At 47.9% G+C, this 21506-nt stretch overlaps 2 protein-coding genes across 2 annotated transcripts; one reads left to right on the top strand and one right to left on the bottom strand.

Annotated features, from left to right (window-relative positions):
* Positions 1 to 2430: 2430 nt before the first annotated feature.
* POU2AF3 (POU class 2 homeobox associating factor 3) lies at positions 2431 to 9148 on the top strand (the record flags this gene model as incomplete). Its single annotated transcript, XM_080357993.1, has 5 exons — positions 2431 to 2437; positions 4162 to 4256; positions 6095 to 6152; positions 7712 to 7938; positions 8810 to 9148. The coding sequence occupies 5 exons, from the start codon at positions 2431 to 2433 to the stop codon at positions 9146 to 9148; spliced, it is 726 nt and encodes a 241-aa protein (XP_080214119.1).
* Positions 9149 to 12715: 3567 nt separating this feature from the next.
* On the bottom strand, positions 12716 to 21225 carry LOC308048713 (NF-kappa-B inhibitor delta-like; the record flags this gene model as incomplete). Its single annotated transcript, XM_080357992.1, has 8 exons — positions 12716 to 12787; positions 13218 to 13382; positions 17030 to 17146; positions 17526 to 17692; positions 18089 to 18140; positions 20194 to 20340; positions 20931 to 21084; positions 21218 to 21225. The coding sequence occupies 8 exons, from the start codon at positions 21223 to 21225 to the stop codon at positions 12716 to 12718; spliced, it is 882 nt and encodes a 293-aa protein (XP_080214118.1).
* Positions 21226 to 21506: the final 281 nt, after the last annotated feature.

Raw genomic sequence — 21506 nt, 5'->3', positions numbered from 1 at the left:
TGAGATGTTTTAAGGTCCTCCATGCCTTTTGTCCTCAAATCCTGGGGCTGATGGGGCATTTGGAGCCTTCTCAACAGCCTAAAGGGATCATAAATTGCACCAGGGTAACAGGATCGGGCCCAGAGCATCACTTTCATGCCATGCTGCGTGCAGGCACCTCTCTGCAGAGGGAAGGTGGATGGGGATGCAGTACTGGACCTAGAAACAGGCAGCAATATCAGGCCACTGTAAGCAAGAAGTGAGACAGGTCAGTTCTCTACACAAAACTGTTTATTTAGAGGTGTACCACCTAGTACCAATGCTGGCACACTCCGTCCTGTAGCCCAGGAGTGTCTCTGCACCTCGGTGTGCGCGCAGCAACCATACAAGCCCCTTGCTCAGCCCAACTCAGACAACACCTCCCTGGCTGTTCAGACTCCATCGAGCAGCAGGTGTGGAGCATCCCAGGCTGGCACCCACTCAGCCAGAGCTGCTTCTCTGACCACGGGCCAGGGCAACGCAAGGAGCCCCCAGAGAATATCGGGGTGTGTGCAGGTCTCTTTGCCACATACCCAGCCCCTGTGCCCCCAAACCTGAGGACTGCACGAGCCTGCAGCCTTGTTCCACACCACAGCTGACAACATCGTTGGGCTGAATTGGTGTCCATAGCTGCTGTTTGACAAAGTGGTGAAACAGTCACCATCAGCTATCTAGGTTATAGCTTCTTCGAGGGCCTTGCATGGATGGGGACACCAGGGTCAGTCTGGCTGTATTCTCATCAGGCTCTGAGGGAGAAGCAAGGACAGAAAGCTTTTGAGTTGCCTTGGAAGTGATTGAACCACTCTGGCAATCAGCTCTTAACCAAGGCGGGGTCTCTGTGAGTCTGAAAATGCTCCAAAATCCAGGACACGCAGAAACACCCCAAACACGGGTGCGTCACGTTTTCTTTAGGCATACAGCTCAGTCACGACTGAAGCTGAGCACCCTGCATGCTCCGCTCTGTGGTCTCTGGTTACAGAGGTAAACACGACCCTATTCCCAGGAGTGCCGGCTCCCCAGCACAGCACCTGTGGCATCAGCACCCTCTGCCCACCCACCACCAATGTTTCAGTGGGAAGCAGCTCCACCAACACTACGGCTTCAGGTCCCAAACCAGGCAGGGCTGTGTACTCCCCTGTAACTGCCCCAGCACAGCATGCTCCTTTTCTTGATGCATTGCAGGTGGGAGGAGAGAGCTCCTCTCCAAAGGAGCCTGTGGGAAGCACAGGGCAAGGCTTGGCCTACCAGGAGCTGCAGAGGCACGATTCAGTGCAAGGAATGGCATTGCTGCTGCGACCACTCCCCACAGAAATCAAGTGTGTTTGTTCAACTGAAAGGAAAAGGAAAGATTCAGCTGTGACAATAGCCAAACTGAACTGCTAGTAGATTATTAACAGCCTGGCCTGCTTTCTGCCTCAGGCAGCTATTCCTGGGGCACAGCAGAGACTGTGGTGCTCAGGGAAAAGTTTAAATGCAATGTAAAACCCCAACTACATCAGTATTGTATAGTGATGGAGGGTTACCCAAAAACCGTATCATCCTACCATACGCTGAAACCCCAGCACTTGCAGCATACAGGGCAGGCCAGCACTGAGGCATGTAGGGAGAGAGGGGCCAATTTGTGCAGCAAGAGCAAGTAATCTGAATTAGGGGAGAATGTAAATAAGCTCCAATATAAGGCCAGCATCTGGGCAAATGGTAGGGAGTGCTGTGGAAAGTAATGGGGTTCAGGTAACTTCTGCTACCTGGGTGCCCAGGGCAGCCTTGTTGTTATGCCACGCCCACCCACTGCCATTTTGGCCCCTAAACTTTAGTGTTTAGCCTTAAAATGTGAAAAAAAAAGTGCAAAAAGCAGCCCAGTCCCTTGCAGAGTCCTCTCTGCAGTTAGCAAATGAAATATGAGAGGGCTGGAGCCCAGCCTGCGCGACTGAGGGGAAAATACTGAGCTGGTTGTGAGGCATCTGCTTTGTTTGGGGAGAGATGGACAAAACCCTGCAAATGTCCCAAAAGCAAAGGGTGTGGGGGGCTGGCTCCCCCAAATCTTATTCCTCCAGACCCTCTGCTAAATGGGAATGTGCTCAGTTTCACAAAAAGATAGCCCATTTTGTGGAGCTTTTGAATATTCAAATTGAAAGTATCGCGCAATCATTGATTGTCAAATCATTGGTTTCTAGAGGTTTTAAATACTTGGCATTAGGAGAGAAAAACTCAAACTTATACCCGTAGGGATAAAACAATAATATTGTCGGGATCCACCTGGCATTGCCACCGGGCAAGCAGGTCCCTTCACCCCCAAATTTTACGCCTGTTTCCTCTTGCCCTCTTCACCTGCTCTGGGGCCGGGGCCAGGGCCAGGGCCACCCCTGCCGCTGCACCGGGCGCCCGGCGAGGTGCTGCCCGCTCCTGCTCAGGATGTCCGGTAAGCCCTGCCGCGCTCCCTGTCCCCCGTCACCCTATTTTGGGGCTGTTTCGGGGTTCGCCGGGCTCATTTCGAGAGTGAGGCAATCTCGCCTCCCAAGCGTGGAGGAGCCGGGGAGGGCGGGGAGGAGGGGAGGAGGAGGCAGGGACGCGCTCCCGCCGGCCGAGTGCCAGCCCCGACCGGCCGCGGGGCCCCAGCGGGGCCGGCGCGCAGCGGAGCGGGGCGCAGCGCAGCGGAGCGGGGCGCAGCGGGCAGGGCTGGCCCGGCGGCACGGCCAGCGGGGGGAGCCGGGGTGCCGCACACCGGCCCGGCGCCGCTCGCTGCCCCGGCGGCCATCCCCGTGGCTCCCGGCGGGGAAGCGCTGCCGTCCCGAGCCCTGCGGCAGCGTGGGAGACGCGACCCCCGCACGCTGGTTCCCACCTCTTCGTGCCCTCGCCAGACTGCTCTCGACCTTCTGTTTACCACGACCCCCAGCCTGCCCTTGTCACCCTGCTCCTGACCCCCAGCCCGCCCTCACCATCCTGCTCCTTGACCCGGAGGAGCTCCAGCTTCACCACCCTGCCCCTTCCATCCACAGACAAGGCGGTTCGGCAGATCTGGTCGTGCTCTTGATGCTTCAGCTGCACGCAGACCGCCCTGGGGCCTCGGGGTGCGAGAAGAGCAGGATTCTTGAAGCACAATGCTCTGGCGTGGGAAATGGGGGTGGGGGAGTTAGAGATGCATCCATACCTCACCTGCTAATTTGTCTTTAAGTTGCTCATAGTGTAGTCCCTGGCACTGTCTGTGAATCTGTGCAGACCAGAGCCTAGAGAACATATGCGGTACAAACTTGAACTTGCAGAAGGGGCTTCTAGCTCAACAACTTCCTTGGCTACAGGGAGGCCTTGTCAACAGCGTGTTCTCATTAAACCCAACCCTTCCCTCCACTCGTTTTCCTCATCTTCAGTTTGTCGAATAGAAAGAAAACATTAAAAAATGAGATGAATAATCTCGCTGCTGAGAGCACAGCTCGGCAAGCTCCCCTCGGGGCAGACCCAGCCAGAGGCTTCTGGCGTGAGTATGGCAAGTAAAAGTGATTTTTCAGAATAGGTAAACTCTTTACCATTTCCTGTATCGAAAATCCCTCACCAGGAAGTGACTGACGATTGCTGATGGGTTTTGGCTGGATTTCAGACATCCTAAGTGCTTGTTTGAAATAAATGGGAATTGTACAGAATGAGCAAAATGAGATAACCTAGGTTTTACAAGAAATGATTCATGAAAGCAGTAATTTTATTTGTGTTTTGTTTAGCCCTCTGAATGACTGCCCACATATTTCCATTGTTTTACTCCTGGTCTTTATCTGCCAGATGAAGTGCTTCCCACATTTATTTTCAGGTCCTTAGGGTGGCAAATATGATAGGAATTTAAACAAATTCAACAGTAGCACCAAATGGAGCTTGCGATTAGGAGACCTGGAGGGTGTGATAGAAAGAGATATTAAAGAACAAAACAAAACGTATGATTACTACATATAATCAACACAAGTTTTTTCATAAATACCTGCTTGTCATGACCTTGACTAGCAGGTGTTGAAGAGAGCTATAAACTGTGATTACAAGTGACTTAACAGTGACCAGTTAATCGTCTGTTTAAGCAGACTCCACATAGACCATGCCTGAAAACACTCTGGGCTTGCTGTGTGCTCTGAAGGTCTCCTATCTTGTCAAATGTTTTTCTTCCAGGAAAGCCTAAGGTGTATCAAGGTGTTAGAGTAAAAATTACAGTGAAGGAGTTACTGCAGCAGAGAAGAGCACGGCAAGCAGCAACCAGCGCAGCAGTAAGTCAAAAATCTTTCGGTCTGCTTTGTCTCATTTAATCTTTTTCACTAAGACTAACCTCTGGGCCAAGGACACTGCCAAAGACTGAGCATAGCGGGCTGGTGAGGATGGGAAAGAGGGATATTCAACCAGGCTTAGTGCAACAGGGATCTGAACAGGTGACACTCTGAGCCATCAGTGCAGGGAGGAAGCAGAACTGGTGCTCCAGAAATGTAACTTGCTTGGAGTTGGAAGGCCCACATGGAAAAATTCATGTCTCCAACATTTTTCAGTCCCCCCGGGCAGCTCCTGGCCCCAGGAGGAAATAGAGATCTGTGCGTGTGTACACACACACACACGTGCACGCTCTCAGTCACTTATCCAGTCTTTGTGGAAGCCCTCTAGCTCCAGCCACTCTAAGGATTTACATAAAGAGGCTGGTAACTCATTACTTCTTCCTGGTTCATGACATTATAGCTTTGGATGGTGTTTAGATTTCATCTCCCACCTCGTTGCAGCTGATTGCACAAAAAGCTCATCAGCCCGCAAGCCACAGGCAGAGAGACTTGGGCAAACACAAAAGTGCTGGGCTTTGGAAATGCGGGGTCACTCCTTCCCTGCAGCCCTAACAGAAGCAGCCTCGTCCCTGCAGCCAGGTGGCACAGGGCTGCATGGAGCTGGTTTTCACCTCCCGCAGCGAGTTTACACAGCTCTTGTTTGGTCCACATAGGAAAGAATGAAAAGTGGCAATGCAGGAGTTTACCTTTGTGACCTGCAGAAGGTGCAGGTTGTTCTGGAGAGGCCCCGGGGGCTGGGGCTGGCGGGATGAGCTGCCTCCCTGCATTGAAACAAGCTGAACCCGAAAACTTCTGCTGGTAGTGGCCTAACTCTGTCTGCCTTGTTACCCATTCACAGCCAAAGAGAAAAGGGGTAGTCCTACAGACACGTCAGCCCAGAATAGGCGCTATTCAATGGATTAAATGCACAGGGATGTACTAGGAAGCTGTTGCTAGGGAAATGAGCCACTAACTTGGAAGTGTTTTGAATAAAGAAAAATTAAGTGGAAGTTTGTCTGAATTAAAACTCGGGGGGGCGGGGGGGGGAACCCAACCAGAAACCAACCACACCACACCAGTATTTGTGTTTGCGGAGTAAAATCCTGGTCCCAAACAACAAGCACCAAAACTCCCACTGCTTTTATTCTGGATTTCTCCCCCTCTAGCAGGTGAGGTTCCTAGAACAGATTGATCTGTCTGCTCCAGGTTCCAGCATGCCCTGAAAATGGTGCTGTCCATCTTCAGAGAGGCACGTAGCTGCGTTACACTGGGGAGGGATGTCAGAGCTGGTTGTCAAATGAGAGCAACACTGAGCACAGTGACCCAGTCCGATGCCCAGCCATGGCGATTCCTGCAATTGTCTTTAGCCACATTTCAAGAATTACTGCTTTTTTAATTACTCCTTTTCAATCAAAATTATCCTTACAAATTCTCTGGGATCCCTCCAGTGTGGAAGTCACGGTCCTAGAAATTAATACAGGTTAGTTTCAAAGGCAGCCACATCTCCGCTGAATTAATAGTAACAGCGCAGGGGGAAGAATGCACTAGCCAGGTTGCCAGTGGCTTTACAGCAGGTTGGTGGTGTCCTCCTCCCGTGCCCTTACAGGCTCAGGGGAAAATCATGTTATATACATTAATCTTGTTTTGTCAATGCTAGGGAAGTTTTCCATGTCACAGCCATGAGGTAAAACAACCTGACACAAATAGGTTGAAGCGAAATCCTGACTTACCTCAACAAGCAGAAAAACGCTCCCCTGTGTTACAGTGTATACAATTCCTTTCCTTCCCTTCTCTTTGGTCAGGTTTCTTGGGGCAGCAACAACATCCAGTTTTCAGAGTCTGTGTCTCCTCCTTACCCAGGTTGGTACGAAGCCCATCCACATGTCCCTGCCCACCCCCTTCCCAATTTTTTCCCACAGCCCGGAGTCTTTCCAGCCCTTGGTTGAGGCAGGCGCTACCAGATAACCGGCAATGCAGCCAATCAGCACCTGAAAGCAGCCCGTGAAATGCAGATGAGGATGCCGTGAGGCCAGCAGGGTACACATTACCGTGTTCAGGAGCATGCTCACATGCTCTCATTTGTGCAGGTTATTTTTCCCACAGCAAGGAGCGAGATCCCCTTCAGGAAGGGACCCTCGTCCCCTAGGGAATAACACCTTATCCAGGCTGTTGTCTGTGGGTTCGGCTGGAGCCAAGGGTCAGATCGCCCTGCAGAGCTCCAGCAGAGGTGGCTCTTCTTGCTCTCCCAGCAGCATCCGTAGGAGCGAGATGAGTGTCAGGTTTTCAGCAACACAAAGAGATTCTTCCTCCTGTATGTGACTATCCAAAGAAAGGGGAAAGGGGTGGGGGAAATAGCACTTTGGGCTCACAGATCCTTCAGTTATTCTGCAGCCAAAGCAGAGAGACTTAAAGGGTTGGGGCAAGTGTGAATATATACATTGTATGGACGAGGAAATGATTAAATCATCAATATTTGGGAATCCATTTGCTTATGTTAATACAGAAATGTGAGACATACCAAAGGTTTTTCAGGCTGGAGAGTCTGTTTATGTATTTTGGGTGATTCTCATTTCCTCCCCACATCCAGCTAAATACTGCCACCTTGAACCTGCAAAGGATTAGGATGCTGTCTGACTCTCTACCTATGTTTAATTCTATTGCCCTCAGACCTGTGCCCTTCCGTGTGGACAGAGCTTTGATTTTGGCCATATTTGAATACAGCAAAAAGAGATAATTCAGAACAGTCAGCTCTACTGGGAGCTTTTGTACCCACAGCAAGCGTACAGTGCACTACAGCGCAGTACAGTGCAGTACAGTGACAGCCTGACCCTAAGAACTTGTGCTTCCACCAGTAACACTATGTGGACACAGTGCTACGTTATTACTGACTTGCTCCATTTTGTCTCCTCTCTGGCTGTTTTGAGGATAAAAGAGCAAATTATTATTCCGTTCTGCCCTTTTTCCTGCAGATGTAGCTACCCTGCACCTGGAGACTGGGGGAGGGAAGGGTGCAAGGCACCTGCCAAGCTGTGAAACATAAATCACTGCATGGCAAGTTTCTAGGCTTGTAAACAGTTGACGTTTGAAGGGAAGCCAGAGGGTGAAGAGTCTGAGGCATTTACAGCTGGATCCCTGTCCAAAATGGCTGGAGCCAGAAGAGTTTCCAGCAATGTTTAAAGACCTGTGGAGTTTTCTAAGCAGACTGAAGTTCCCAAGTTATTTGCTTGTTTTAGAGCATCTTCCTTCTCGTGTCTGCTTCCCTAGAAAATTCACTCTGAACCTGAAGGACCTTTTTCCTTATCTAAATCCATAGGGCTGCTGAACATATGAGAGTACTAAAACCTGACCTGGGGTGACACTTGCCCTTTGTGAAGAGATATTGAATAATCTGCTACCATCTGGTTTACCTTCTCTCCTAGCACCTTTTGATTCAGAACCCACCTCTTCTGTTCCCAACTGCTGTCCATCATGGCAGTTTTCAAACTGCCTCTCCTGTGAAGAAAGCCCTAGTTATCTGGAGCAGCTGGTGGATTCCTGTCTTCAGACCGATGTGCCCTCAGACCCAGCCTTCAGTGCTTTCCAGACGTCCTCACACTGCACCCCAGATGCCTTCCAGCCGGTCCCGCTCTGCTTTAACCAGAGCCTGGTAAGAGTTGTGTCGAAGGGAGCAGCCGCAGGTGCACTCAGAGGGAACATGGGGATGGGAGTCAAATCCTGGGGCAGAACACCACAAGCTGACTTGGAAATGCCACTGCTTTTAGGGGCACGGAGTACAGCCACAGCAATGCAGGCTGCCTGTGAGTTTGGGCCTCCAAGGGCTGAACTGTCTCAAGGAATCCCAGAATGTCAGGGGTTGGAGGGCCCTGGAAAGCTCATCCAGTGCAATCTCCCCATGGAGCAGGAACACCCGGATGAGGTTACACAGGAAGGTGTCCAGGCGGGTTGGAATGTCTGCACAGAAGGAGACTCCACAACCCCCTGGGCAGCCTGGGCCAGGCTCTGCCACCCTCACCATGAAGAAGTTTCTTCTCGAATTTAAGTGGAACCTTTTGTGTTCCAGTTTGAACCCATTGCCCCTTGTCCTGTCCCTGGTTGTCACCAGCAGAGCCTGGCTCCATCCTCCTGACACTCACCCTTTAGATATCTGTAAACACGAATGAGTCCCCCCTCAGTGTCCTCTTGTCCAGCTCCAGAGCCCCAGCTCCCTCAGCCTTTCCTCACACGGGAGATGCTCCACTCCCTGCAGCATCTTGGTGGCTGCGCTGGACTCTGCAGCAGTTCCCTGTCCTGCTGGAACTGAGGGGCCACAGCTGGACACAAGATGCCAGATGTGGTCTCCCCAGGGCAGAGCAGAGGGGCAGGAGAACCTCTCTGACCTACTGACCACCCCCTTCTAACCCACCCCAGGATGCCTTTGGTCTTCCTGCGAAAAAGGCAATGGTGTGTAAATTCTGGCTGCTGTCCACATTTCCCCAAATGACACCCTGGGTTTTTGTTTGTTTTCTCTTAAACTCTAGGCTCCTGGATCCCCCAGTTCACCTGACCTGTCCAGCCCATTAAACCATAGCTGCTCTCCTCCTCAGCTACCTCCTTTCACCCCAGTGACCCACAGCCCACCCTCTGCTCTGGACACCAAGACCTATGGCTACCCCATGGAGGAGTGGTCCTGCCATATCCCCTCCCCATACAGCACCTCTGCCTGCTGCTGTGCCACCTGCGGCTCCCAGCACGGGGACAACAGGCTCCCGCAGTACTTCCACTGCCCCAGCACGGACTGCATGGACTATCTACCGCCCATGGCCATGGCCGATGACTTCTTCAGAAGCGATAGGAGCTGTGACATCTGCTATAGCTAATGGGGACTGTGGTTTTACACATCCACTGTATCCAAATCAGATTAATTGCCCATGAACTATGCAAAGTTAAGCTGCCTAACACAGTCCATTTATCCTTCACTACTCACACATTTTCTACACGACATTGTCACTACATTACTCCTCCTGTCTTGTATGGTCAGGGGTATTTTGTCATTGTGGTGGTTTGGGTTTTTCTCGTTCTCTTTGTTTTTGTTGTTGTTCTTTAAAGAAATCCTAAGCTGCCTTACCAAATACATGTGATTAAGCCAGCTCTTTTTGATACAAATAAATAATTTGGTATGTATGCTGAAGTCTGTTCGTTCCTCATGTGCTAAATATCAGCATTTTTCTACTAATGATCCAGGATCATTATTGAATCTATGGCTGCTGTTGGGACAAGGATATTTCCAGCATTTCTACGCACTGGGGTCTCTGAACTCCAAGAGCTTCCAATAAGTAGCTCTGTCCTCCCTCTCTCGCAGCCTCTTCCTATTTCTCCGCTGCTCTTTCTCCAGTTGTTTTGCAATCCCCTGTGCTAGGTACTGCAAACATGTTTCAAACACTGATCCCCACCTCTATGTCAATAGCTCCAGGTGACACGCAGTGCAAGTAAAAGCTTGCTGGCTGTTGACACAGTGATGTCTTGTTGACACAAGAAAGGAAAGAAAAGACGGAGGACCTTTCAAAGTTCAATTGTGTATTTTCTGGCTATACGGAAAATTTTCTTTACCCCCTTTATTCCCTTCCCACCTTCTCCACTCTTAAAACGAAAAGGAAGGGGAGCTTAAAGGAAAGTAGATTGGGTTTATCTCCAATCCAGCTGGTACAGCACTACTGAAATACTGGCATTTCATCAGTCCCTGCCAGGTGAAGTTCTATCGACCTATGTAACACACATGTTTACACAAAGAGAGGATCACCCTGTTCTCACCAGCGCCATGAATAAGCAGCCAGAAGTAGCCCGCAGTTATAGAGAAAATAAAAGGTTCTTTTTTTCAGACTCATTAGCAATGGCACAGAGTGTTTGATCAAAAAGCTTTCCTTGCCAGCCGACTGGCTGCTTTTCTATGGTACCACTTCAGGACATTTGTTTGGTGATAAGATGCCTTTGTTATTAGCAACTTATCCAAAACCACAGGTAGGAAGAGATAAACTGTGCAAATAAAGGGGTATCACACATTGCCAGTGCTGCTAAGGTTATAAAAGGTACGTTTCCCATGAAACAGGCATAACAAAATGGGAGGTTAACTGTGAACTAAGATACTGCTCCAACCAATGGAATTCAACCCAGCGCAGGAGACTTAGCACTTAGGCCACCTCTGAGACTTAAAAGGGAGTTTCTTGATACAGAGGCCAGGAGCTGGCTGGCTTGACAGGGAGGGGGAAAGGTGCTTTACATGCATGGTGGAGCAGCAGCCTCCAGCTGTCTCGTGGATCCACTCCAAAGACAATATGTACAGCAGGTCTCTAATGTCTGAGCTTTGGGAAGTTCAACACAGATGTGCCTGTAGAGAGAACAAATCCTTCCCAGGTCCACCATGGGATCTTCCCTCTGCAAATCTCATCTCTCAGCTCTGAGTAACACAGGCTGCCACAGGGATGCTTTGGATGAAGCCACATCCATCCCTCCCCAAACCGATATTCTGGACATGGCGATGTTTATAGACTAAAGTCACTGATGGCATCACTCTATCAAATGTCCGACAGCAGGCAGATGACACAATAACAAGATAAGCCACTCATGATTTTTTTTCACTTGTTGCAAAAGGAATTCTCTTATCTCACAGGCATTTCTAGACGGCAAAAAGCTTCTTTACATTTTCCCTAGGGCCACATGCTGCTCGTAGTTTTACAGGTTTGTTGCTTGCAAGTACAATAAATTAAGATTTTATTGTCCATTTTGTCTTGACACGCAGTACTAACTCACTAATGCAGTTATCACTCAATCCAGGGCTTGTTAAAACAACCCTTAAAAGTAAGAAAACACATGCTTTCGCTGGCCTGTGCCCAGATACATGCAAATTTATGCAAACACATGCAAATACGTCGGCTTTTTTGTCAGTGGATGTTGGCAGGCTTGGAGATATGATGTAGTGAGAAGCAATAGCAAAACAGTAAAGAGGAGGGCTGAGAAAGCTGAGATGATCTCTGCATTTCCCAAGAGCTTTTGTTCAAGTTTGCTAAACAGTTGTTCAAACAGCCCAGGCCTGCGAGACTGACAAATGCTTTAGAAAACCCCTTTGAGTTAGTCAGTGGGGCTGATCAAGGAAGTTGCTGCAGTGATTTGAGACATCTGCCCTTCATCTTATTGTTCAGTCCTGGTAGAAAAAATAACGTGTGCAACATTGAGAAATCAGCAAACTATAATGTGGACTGAAGATGAGACACTCTCTGTGAAAAGGCTGTCAAAACACGGCTTTCACTCCCTTCAGGCATCCACCTTCAATCCTATTGACCCCGCAGAGATCCTGTTGGCAACTGATTGCACAGCAATTCACAAATCATTTCACAGAAAGGATAAGAAAGATCTATTAAAATGCACCCTAAGATAGGAATGGGAATTGTAGAGTACTTACCACACTGCACTCTGACCCTGCAGAGGTTTCCTACTCTGTGCATGCCCAAAAGCTCTTAAGGATCCAAAGGAAGCCTCTGCCTCCTACACAGGCATTAGCTCAAGTGAGGGTTTAGCTCCGCACTCTGAGCTGCTTCCAGAGTTATTCTTTGCCAGCAGAGCTGGAGACTTGGATTGCATCAGATGTCTCAAAACAGACTCTCTTCGCTAGGAAACACTTAAGAGACACACGAACCTGAGAACCTGCCCCATGTACTTGCTCTTACAAGCATCTGTTTTCTTTGCTTGGGGTGGGGTGAGAGACTCTGGCAATGGACAGCTGCTTCAGCTTTCTTCAACAAAGTGCTAAGAAATGGGGTAGTAGCAGCTTGCAGGAACCGTCATGTAGGGTTCTTGAGTCGGGATGACCGTTCACTCAGGTGAAATATAGCCATGGATGACCCCTCAGGATGACTTGTCCTCTTCCATCCAGTCTTTTCCCTCACCTCAAGCCCCTGCATCCCCAGGCTAGCAGGAACAACGGAGGTAATTGCACATCACCAAGGCTTCGGCATTTCAACCAATACCTCTGTACAGGGCCTAACAAGAGGCACAGTTCAAGCATGTCTTAGGGCAGTATTTCTCAACCTTTTACAGCCAAACTACCATCTTGTGTTCTGTCACCACTGCGGGTTTCAGTTGCCACCAAATCAAAGGTTGGCTGAACGTCAAACATTTCCTTATTTATGCAGCAGCCATTAGTTTTGCTTGCCTCCTCGCTTGCAAGCAATGCTTGGGGTTTATTAGTATTCTTTGTTAGGAAAATAAAGTTTTCAACCATTCTCATCTTTTGGTGTCTTACGTGCTACTTGTGGTCCACAGGTTGAGAAATGCTGTCATCCCACTCTGGTTTAAAGACTCTAGGAGCAGGGACATGTCATTTAGCCATCCCCACAGTTTTTGTAGGAGGTCTTGCGCAATCAGGTGAAGCTGTCCCAGAAATTGCAGGCAACCTAGGCTCTGGCTTTTTGGCGACAGGAGATGAATGCGGATGCAACTTTCCCTTTCTTCAGCAAATGCCTAACCTGCCAAAAAATGTACAAGTTCGTAATGTACCATCTGAAACTGTGCATGCAGACACCCCAATACATACATACACACAGTTATATGCATGCATATGTGTAAGTAAATACACATATAAACATATCAGATACTACAATGAGCTCCAGGAGCCTTTTTACACCTGTAGGCAAGAAACCTGATCAACCCTTGAGATATGCTGGCATTATGAAAGAACTATACATTGATACCTCCCCAGATGTGTCTGGAGTATCAGCTAATGCCTGCTTTGTGCTCCTCAATTACAGATTGACTGAAGCAGGGAACCCCCAAGCTTACATCACCGCAATGTCAGAACTGTGTCATACAGCTTGTCCTCACTGTTCTCCTGGTAAGGACAGACAGCTGTGGTGTGCACAAGCACATCAGGAAACAGCAGCAATGCAGATCACATACCTGATCCCCAGCTTTTCCAGAAGGAGCCATATGGATGGGCTGATCATTGTCTAAGTTTCGGATGCTTGGGTCTGCCCCATGGTCAAGGAGCAACTGGACAATCTCCTTCTGGTTCTTGTCACGAGGCAATGCGGCTGCCATATGCAAAGCTGTGTTGCCATGTGCCTAATGCAACGGAAGAAAAAGAAAATGAAGGTGGGAGGAGGGAAGAGAAACTCCCTGATAAGTTGTGCCACCTACTCAGAATTGTCCTAGAAATGGAGACGTGTAAAATGAGAACTGAAGAAGCCACACGATTACTTACTGGGAGGTGAGGGAGTATCCCTGCTCTGTTTCTCCCATGTATGGCCACTCATGCAGGACATTTGTGGATTTAGATTTTCCTCTCTGATACAGCACTACAAATTGAGTGGCTTTAATGCTTGGGCTAACAGCTAACAAATAGTGCTATATCAGCAACATCCCTAATCACTCCGCAACTCCCTGCTAAATCGTTCCCTCAGAGACCTGAGGAGTTATTTGAAAAGGAGGAGGATAGAGGCCACATAACATGCGTATTTATCCAGTAGAAAAAACAGGAGCTACTTCACTGGGAAACATTTACATCAGCCTAAGCGACACTAAACACAGTATGATGCGTTACCCATCACACATGGGCTATGCAAGGATCAACAACTGCAGACCCATTTGTGCTCCATGCATCTCCACTATTCCCTTTTACAACCACTTGCAAGTCCCAGAAAGTTGCAAAAGGCCCCTGACACAAGTGAAAGCCAGATCTAACTGTGTATAGATTATACGCCAGGCTCAGACTGATTCTTTTGGATATCAGGCATCTCTGACTTTAAGAGTCCCCTCCAGTCACCAAACTTGTAGCACTAAAGAGGTGATTTGAAAGGTACCAAGCTGTCCCAATGGTCCAACTGAGCCAGAGGTCCAGAAGCCTATGTCTCTTAGTGACTTCGTGTACTGTGGACCAAACAGGGCTTGGCTGTGCAGCACACAAAATAAATCACGCTGGGCTCCAAACCTTCCCCTGGGTCCCCCCCAGAGGGCTGAGGGTAGTGCTTGGCTTCATTTTCATGGCGCTGTCATTAAGCAGAGTCCCGAGGTGAACAGCCTACTTAAACATATATTGCCTCCAGCTTTTTCAGTAGCGGGATTTGCACAGAAACGATACACCCAATTTGTCGTGGAGCCACGGGAGGGCGCAGGACAGAACACGCTGCTGTTTGTTGCAGAGAAGCCGTGCTATCACCGAACCGTGTAGCAATCTGTGCCCCTGCCTGGTCAGGTATGACTGGTAACGGTTTTAAATGAGAAAAACCTAATAAGCAAATGCATAAGGCAAGATTTTTTTAGTCTGCAAAAGGTATAATTTAGGCAGCTGTATATTTTTTTCTGTCAGAAACGTCACAGGTTTGTCATGAACTTGGAATGCCTGGACGCATATTTCAATGTGCTTTACTATTCCAGTTGTTTAAAGGAATACGTATGATTTTCAGGTCCTATTTACCACCGAGACAAAAGGGACACCAAAGCACAAAACAAAATAGCAAAATCTTAACAATGCAGACAATCCTCAGACAAGGCGCTTTTTACAAGCCCTGAACAAGCAGATCCTTGTCAGTATTACTATCCCATAGAGTCAAGGGATAGTTACAAACTCTTTATATGACTTCTTGTTGAAATGGAAACATCTGCATTTGCTGTATCTTTGTGGCAAGAGCACTTGACAGCTTCCATGGGGCTAAGAAAACAAGGCAATCTGGCAATGCCTGATCTTGAAGCCTCCCATTGAATTTAATAGGGCTTATGCAAGACAATGGTCCAGAGCACCAATATTTGGGTGCTAGGAATCCTTCGGCTGAAATATATCTCAAATGCCTCAATGTTTTTTGCATTGTGAAATCCACAAGGAAATGGATTTGGAATGAGACAACCACAACAAGCAGTGGGTGAGCCAGGGAAGCCAAAATAATGGACTTCTTCATCTCTGGGTCTTTTTGTCATCTTCATACTTGAAAGGACTAGAAAGTCAGGATGGGTATCAGACAACCTTGCCATCATATTTCTCACTGTCCAGACAGCTCAGCAACAAGACCGAAGACTCCAAGTGATCCTATCACGGTAGGAAGCTCTCGCACTATTGCGATAAAGAGACAACAGTAGACTCCCACAAACAAGCTAGCACCTGCCTAATGGGCCTTAAAAGATACAGAAAGAATGTAGTGAAAAAGCAGCATAAGGTCCTTCACTATACAGAAAGAGAGAAACACAGTGTTATTATCCACATGCACAAAGCAAAACACGTTTCCTCCAGTCCAACTGAAATCTGTAGGGGAAAAAGAAATGTGAAGCTGCCCAGTAATCTGCTTCCCAAGTGAGCAACTGAGCTGATAGAAAATATTTGATTCCTTTCTGATGGTCACAAGCACATGGATGCACTAGAGAGCACAAGCGAGGCTGAGAGAATGAAGCCGTTGACGTGAAAAGCTAATGCATTGGCACTCTCAAAACAGCCTTAACCTCGACGTCCTCTCTTGCTCCAGGATACCCTTCTGCAGCAGCACCCAGAACCACCCACCAAGTCCTGCTGCGAGGGGGCAGATGGTCAAGAGCCAAAGCTCTGAGTGCTGGTACAGAGCGATTTCTCAGCTAAGGCACAGGAATGCCAGGATTTTTGCTTAGGAGGCTGGGTGAAGCTGATACATCTGCAAGATAGTGTCACTGCTTGATATTTGCTCAGAGGTGAAGCAAGGGGCAGCAAGGGGATGGGCAACACAACAGCAGCACTGGGAAAGTTTCTAGCTTGCTTTATACAAAGCCAGGAGTGGCTGGGCCTCCAGAAACCCTGCAGGGAGAAACCAACATTAGTAAAACTTCAGCTCAGTAGGGAGGGTTGTATAGAATACCTAAAGTGTTGTGCCCTCAGAGTCAGGGATGGTTTACTTGCCATGGTGCCGAGGCTCCTGCTGCTCAGCAAGGATGCTGCCTTGCTTCAAAGAGCTGGTTTCCCCATGGTTCACCTGCCTGGAAGTGTCAGCCGCCAGTTCACTGCCTGTAGTGCATGTCTGTATACTGTTATTGCTCCTGGCAGCTGTTAGGGCTCGGTGGGCCCTGTGGATATTTTGATTCTCCAGGTTCAAACATGCAGGCAGCATCACAATAACCAGTTTGTGCCCAGGCATAGAGTCAGATGGCTTGCAAATAACATTTAAGGCAGAAAGAGTCACCATCTCCCTTAAGTGAAATAGGAACTTCATCCTGCCTGCAGAGAGCAATTTTGATATGATTTGATATGATATGCAGCTGTCCTAAACTAGTCTTTCAGTATTATGTTGCTGCCAACAGCAAATCATTGCATCATTGCAGATCTGTTTTCTCAATCTTCAGCCTAATGTAATAAACTTCATGTTCCTCCTCAAGTAACCGCTTCCCATGTCTTTTCTCTTCCCTGGCTGTCTCACTCACCCTGACAGCTCCTGTCTGCTGGGAGAGGGGACTGCACTTCATGATACAACTCAGAGTTCAAGCCAGGCACTGATTTCCAGGTGAGGTGTCTATTTACTAGAAAATGCAGTTTCAGGTTAGAGGGAGAGGAAAAGTTCATATTCGCAAACTCTTGTTCTTTCCCTCCAGAAAAAAACGTGTGTGTGGGATGAGAACAACTGGTTTCTGTGGGACCCCACGATCTAACACCTCTGTCCACATGCAGCATCCCACTGCAGCAAAGCTCATCCCACTGCTCTTGGTGTCTCCTCCACCTGTGGATGTGTACGCAAACCCTGTCCATGCGTGGCCTGACTCACCTTGTTGTTGACAAAGTCCTTGGACTTGAAAGCATTCAGCTCCAAGAAGTATCTGAGCAGGGAGATGTTCCCATCCTGGACTGTATAATGAAGAACTGTCTTGTTACTTTTCACATCCTATTGAAAAAACAAAACAAAACCCTAAAAAAAACCAACCAAAACCAGAAACATTCTGCAGAAAAACCTGAAGTTGTCATATAAATCCATCAGACAAAAGTCCGGGACATCTCTGCAGCTAATGTGGAGCACCTTCTTCCCTTCACTTGCCCCCTTACTGTCCAGTGTTTGCTTCAGACTGCAAGCAAATAACTCCAAAAGGCAGCAACTGACTCTGCGACCAGTCACTGTCCCTTGAAAGGGGAACAGGCTTGGTCCTTCTACCAGCAGTTTGTTCCTTCTCCAATTCTATAGTTTGAGCACAGGACAAGCACCAGGCAGGGCAGGGAGAGCTCCCACACAATCACTCAGCATAGGGATAACTGAGCCGATGGCTCACCCGGCTGTAGATGGAGGCTCCTGTCTGCACCAGGAGGTGGATACATGACTCCAGCTCTCTGCTCTGGTGCTGAAGATCTTTCTGCTGCTCTTCTGTCAACATCCGGCATCCCTGCTCCCGGAGCAGGGTGTTGTGGGCCAGAACTGCACAGTGGAGTGGGGTATGGCCTGGAAAACCAAGTATAGGAGGAAGATAACAGTCTCAACAAAGATACCAATGTATAGAGAGGAAGCGAGGGCTGGTGGGGAGAACTGATGCATCTCTGCGCTTGTGTTGTGAACACACAAGCCTTTCTCTGGTTTCAAAAGGTGCTATATTGGATGTATAGACACTTTATGGGGCACTCCACCATGTGCTCGGTTCCAATCGTGCATTGAAGCATCAGCACCATTGAGTTCTGTGGCATTTGAGTGGACAGCAACAACTCTTCCCCAGGCAGTTGCTGAGGCCACTCTGTCCTCCTAGCACACCAGCAAATACCAACAAGCATCAGTCAATGAAATAGCCAATACAGTTTTTCAGTTTTTAATACCACTAGAAAATAGTTGTGCAAAGGTTTTTACCTTCGAAATCCTTCATTTCTAAATCAAGAGGGAAGCCTAGAGACAGTATAACCTAGAAGCAACAGAGAAACGAAAACATTTAGTTGAGCAGAATACTGCCCAAGCCAGAATCAGTCAAAACTAACAACATGTTAAAGCAAAACGCACGATCAGATAGTGAGCATTTAACTACAAACTAAGCCCTCATTTGACACTCGGTTTCAGTGCTGTGAATCTATTTCCCAACAGGGACGTTCAGGAATACATGAGACAAACATGTTCACTAGTTTGCTAAAACCCACTTAAGTATGGTACCCCATTGGATTCTCAGTTTAGAACAGTTACATTAAGTCACTGCCCCCAGCACAAGAGAGCTGGCCTCCTCACTTTTACCTGGAATTAAGCAAAGGCACCAATAACACCAATTCATATCTGTTCTGGGTTATCCTCGGCAAAGGCAAATTAAAATCTCTCCTTGACCTGTGGCTCCTTGTCTATATTATTAGAGATAATATGTTTTTTGCTCTTGATTGAATAAAGCAAGTTGTTCACATTAAAGCATCATGGTTGAGGAGTTTTGCAGTGTAGTGGCTCACTTAAAACCTCGTCAAGCTGGACAAGGAGCAGGTCAGAATCCTTCTGCTGAAAGAGTATCAGAGTGGCTCGGGCTTGTATATTTTTCATAACAAGAATATTAATACAACGTATACAGATAAAAAACAAGTAGCTCTGAGCTGTCTGATTAGTAGAGATTAGGTGTTTAATCTATTAGGAAAAACAAACCAAAACATAACACCTCCAAACCAACAAAAACGACCAAGAAAACCTTAAAGCATTTAATGGCTGTAACTGCAGAGAGGGGCAAGCCTGTGTGCATTTGCCCTTTCTATGGCAAGGGAAAGAAAAAACACACCAAAACACCCCCCAAACCAAACAAAACCCCACAAACCACCACAAGGCACTCGGGGAGGGTTTGTTAGGATCATCAGGATGTAAAACACTTTCCCCCACTGGATGTAACACCTGCTTTCCGAAGAACTGGTGATGTTACACATTAACTGCCTGCTCATGACTTAACCCTGGGCATGTGCGAGGCAGAGCTAACAGTACCGAAGCTGGAGCGCCGGCTTGCCAAGCACCCCCTGCACTTCCACTTCCACATCCCTCATCCTCAGAGGACCCTGTGCCAGCCCTCTGGGGAAACTCTGCATTGAAACCGCTTATACTCAGTCCTGACATGAACCAAGGGAGGCACGCTTTATTAATTCCATTTTATAGCCAGTAGCTAAGCATTTAAGAGACACATTCCAGTATGCTTATCTCTGCTATGAAATCCCTTCCAAATGTCCCCACAGTGACTTTTCTAATGCGCTAATTTTCTCTTGGGGGCTGTTCGAGTCCAGTGGGCACACAATTTAGATGTCTATAGAAAGATCTGTGAAGCAACAGGAAAGCAAAGATCTGGTCATATAAGTCACAAAAGCTCTAGTAGATTCTGGCCGTATAGAAGTGCCTAGTTTTTCTCATACCCTTGAAAACCTTTGCAATGGATTTTGGTTTTGCCTTAAACGTGAAAAACGTGTCTTATTTTGAAGGCTACCCCTGTGCTGGCTCTGTCTGCAGTCACATCTGCTCTCTCTTCAGCTGGCTGGATTCTGGACACGATTTGTTGCTTCTGTCTGGATGGCACTGACATCAGGAACAGGGTTTCACACTGGTATTATTGCTTCCTCTCCTGACACCCACAGCTTTCATCATCTTCTGGGGAGCCCCATCCAATGCAGGCATCCATACAACACTGGGGGCTCAAGCCAGAGCCAGCCCACTCTGAGCTGCCATCAGCAGATTTAGAGCTATGATCTGCACAAGGGATTTATTCCCCCCCCGCCCAGATACATTAAAGCCATTTCCTCTCTAACAGGAGGTTGGCGTTAGCTGCAAGTATAGCTCTGAAATAGGAACAACCTCAGAAGTTTATTCCCAGCACAATATAAAAGGAGACTTTGACCAGCCTTCGTTGCTTACTGACATATTGCCTTCTGAGCAGATTATTTGAAGACACCAATACTGAGATTTTAATGTTACTTTATATCGTTAGCAACTAAAACAATAAAAGCTTTTCCTACCTGAAGAACTTGGGCGTACCCGTATGTTGCAGCAAGGTGTAAAGCTGACTGCCCTTTGTTGTCTACAGCGTTGACATCTGCTCCTGTCTGGATCAAATCATAGACAATAGCTGGCTGCCGGGCAGTGACGGCCACCAGCAGAGGAGTCTGAAAATAGCAGTATAACAGATAAAATGTGAGAGTCGAGAAGCAGGTGCTGTCACAGAATGAGGAACAGGGAAAGGCAGTCTAGGATGAACAGTATCTGGAATCCCAAGGGTTGTGGTGCACAAATGAAACAGCTCACAGGCAGATTTTGGATCCTACGTATTAAGCCTCATGGCATCACAAGAACGGGGGCATTTCCCAGCTCCTGCTGAACTCTCTTCAACCCTGATCTGGACAACAACCCAAACCCAGCATTTTGGAAACAATGTTTATGTCACTCCTAGCATAAATCTGTTGCTCATAAAACCTTCAGCCTCAAAGACTACTGCCCACATACTCATATTTTCCTCGACCACTGTTGTCTTAAATCACTCCATGAACCATGGGCTGAAAAGAGAAGAATATCATTCTCATCCCACCTAATTTTAGGATCCTGCCAGGGGCACCCAAGTAAGTCATATCAACACTCAAGGCTTTTTTTGCAGTAACAGACAGAGCCGGATTTTCGAGGGCATCAGTTGCTCTCAGTCATGCAAAGCCCATGCCCATCCCAAATACCACTGTTTGCAGGAGAATGTGGTTCACATTACCTTTCCTCTGTGTTCCTTGGCATCAAGTCTTTGCAACAATTTCATGCGCTCTGCAGCTGCCAATGTATACGCCCTCATACCTTTAGCTGCATAAATATGTAGAATTCTAAGACAGTAAATAAAGACACTGATCACTGCTTGGCTGTGAACCACTCTGGAAGCAAACAATTTTATGGGGTAGCATAGCTATTTTGGGGGTTTTAGACCCAGTGTTCCACAAAACCATGTCATAACCCTCAAAGGGCTTGACCCTGAAAGCACCCACTCCCATGGAAAGGGCTTCCTACCTTGACATAACTGCAGCTTTCAAGAGCCCTCAGCACTCCCCAGCTTTGATGTGCTGTAGTCTCCTTTCTACTTCAGGGCTTTATTTCAAGTGAGATGTGCCCTCCTGCTTAGAGGAATCTAAGCCCTTCACAAAGCCTAGTGCTGGGGCCCAGTCTACCATATCATTATATATGTATCACTTTCGGGGGTGATATAGCCTTGTATGCATTAGTGAGATCTCAGCATCCAGGGTAACAAACAGCCTCTTCTAAATGGTGTATTTGTAATGAGCCTGTCAAGCTCTACTTC

This window comes from Nesoenas mayeri (assembly GCF_963082525.1).
Source record: "Nesoenas mayeri genome assembly, chromosome: 22".
NCBI lineage: Eukaryota > Metazoa > Chordata > Aves > Columbiformes > Columbidae > Nesoenas > Nesoenas mayeri.
This window is presented reverse-complemented; position numbering and strand designations above follow the sequence as displayed.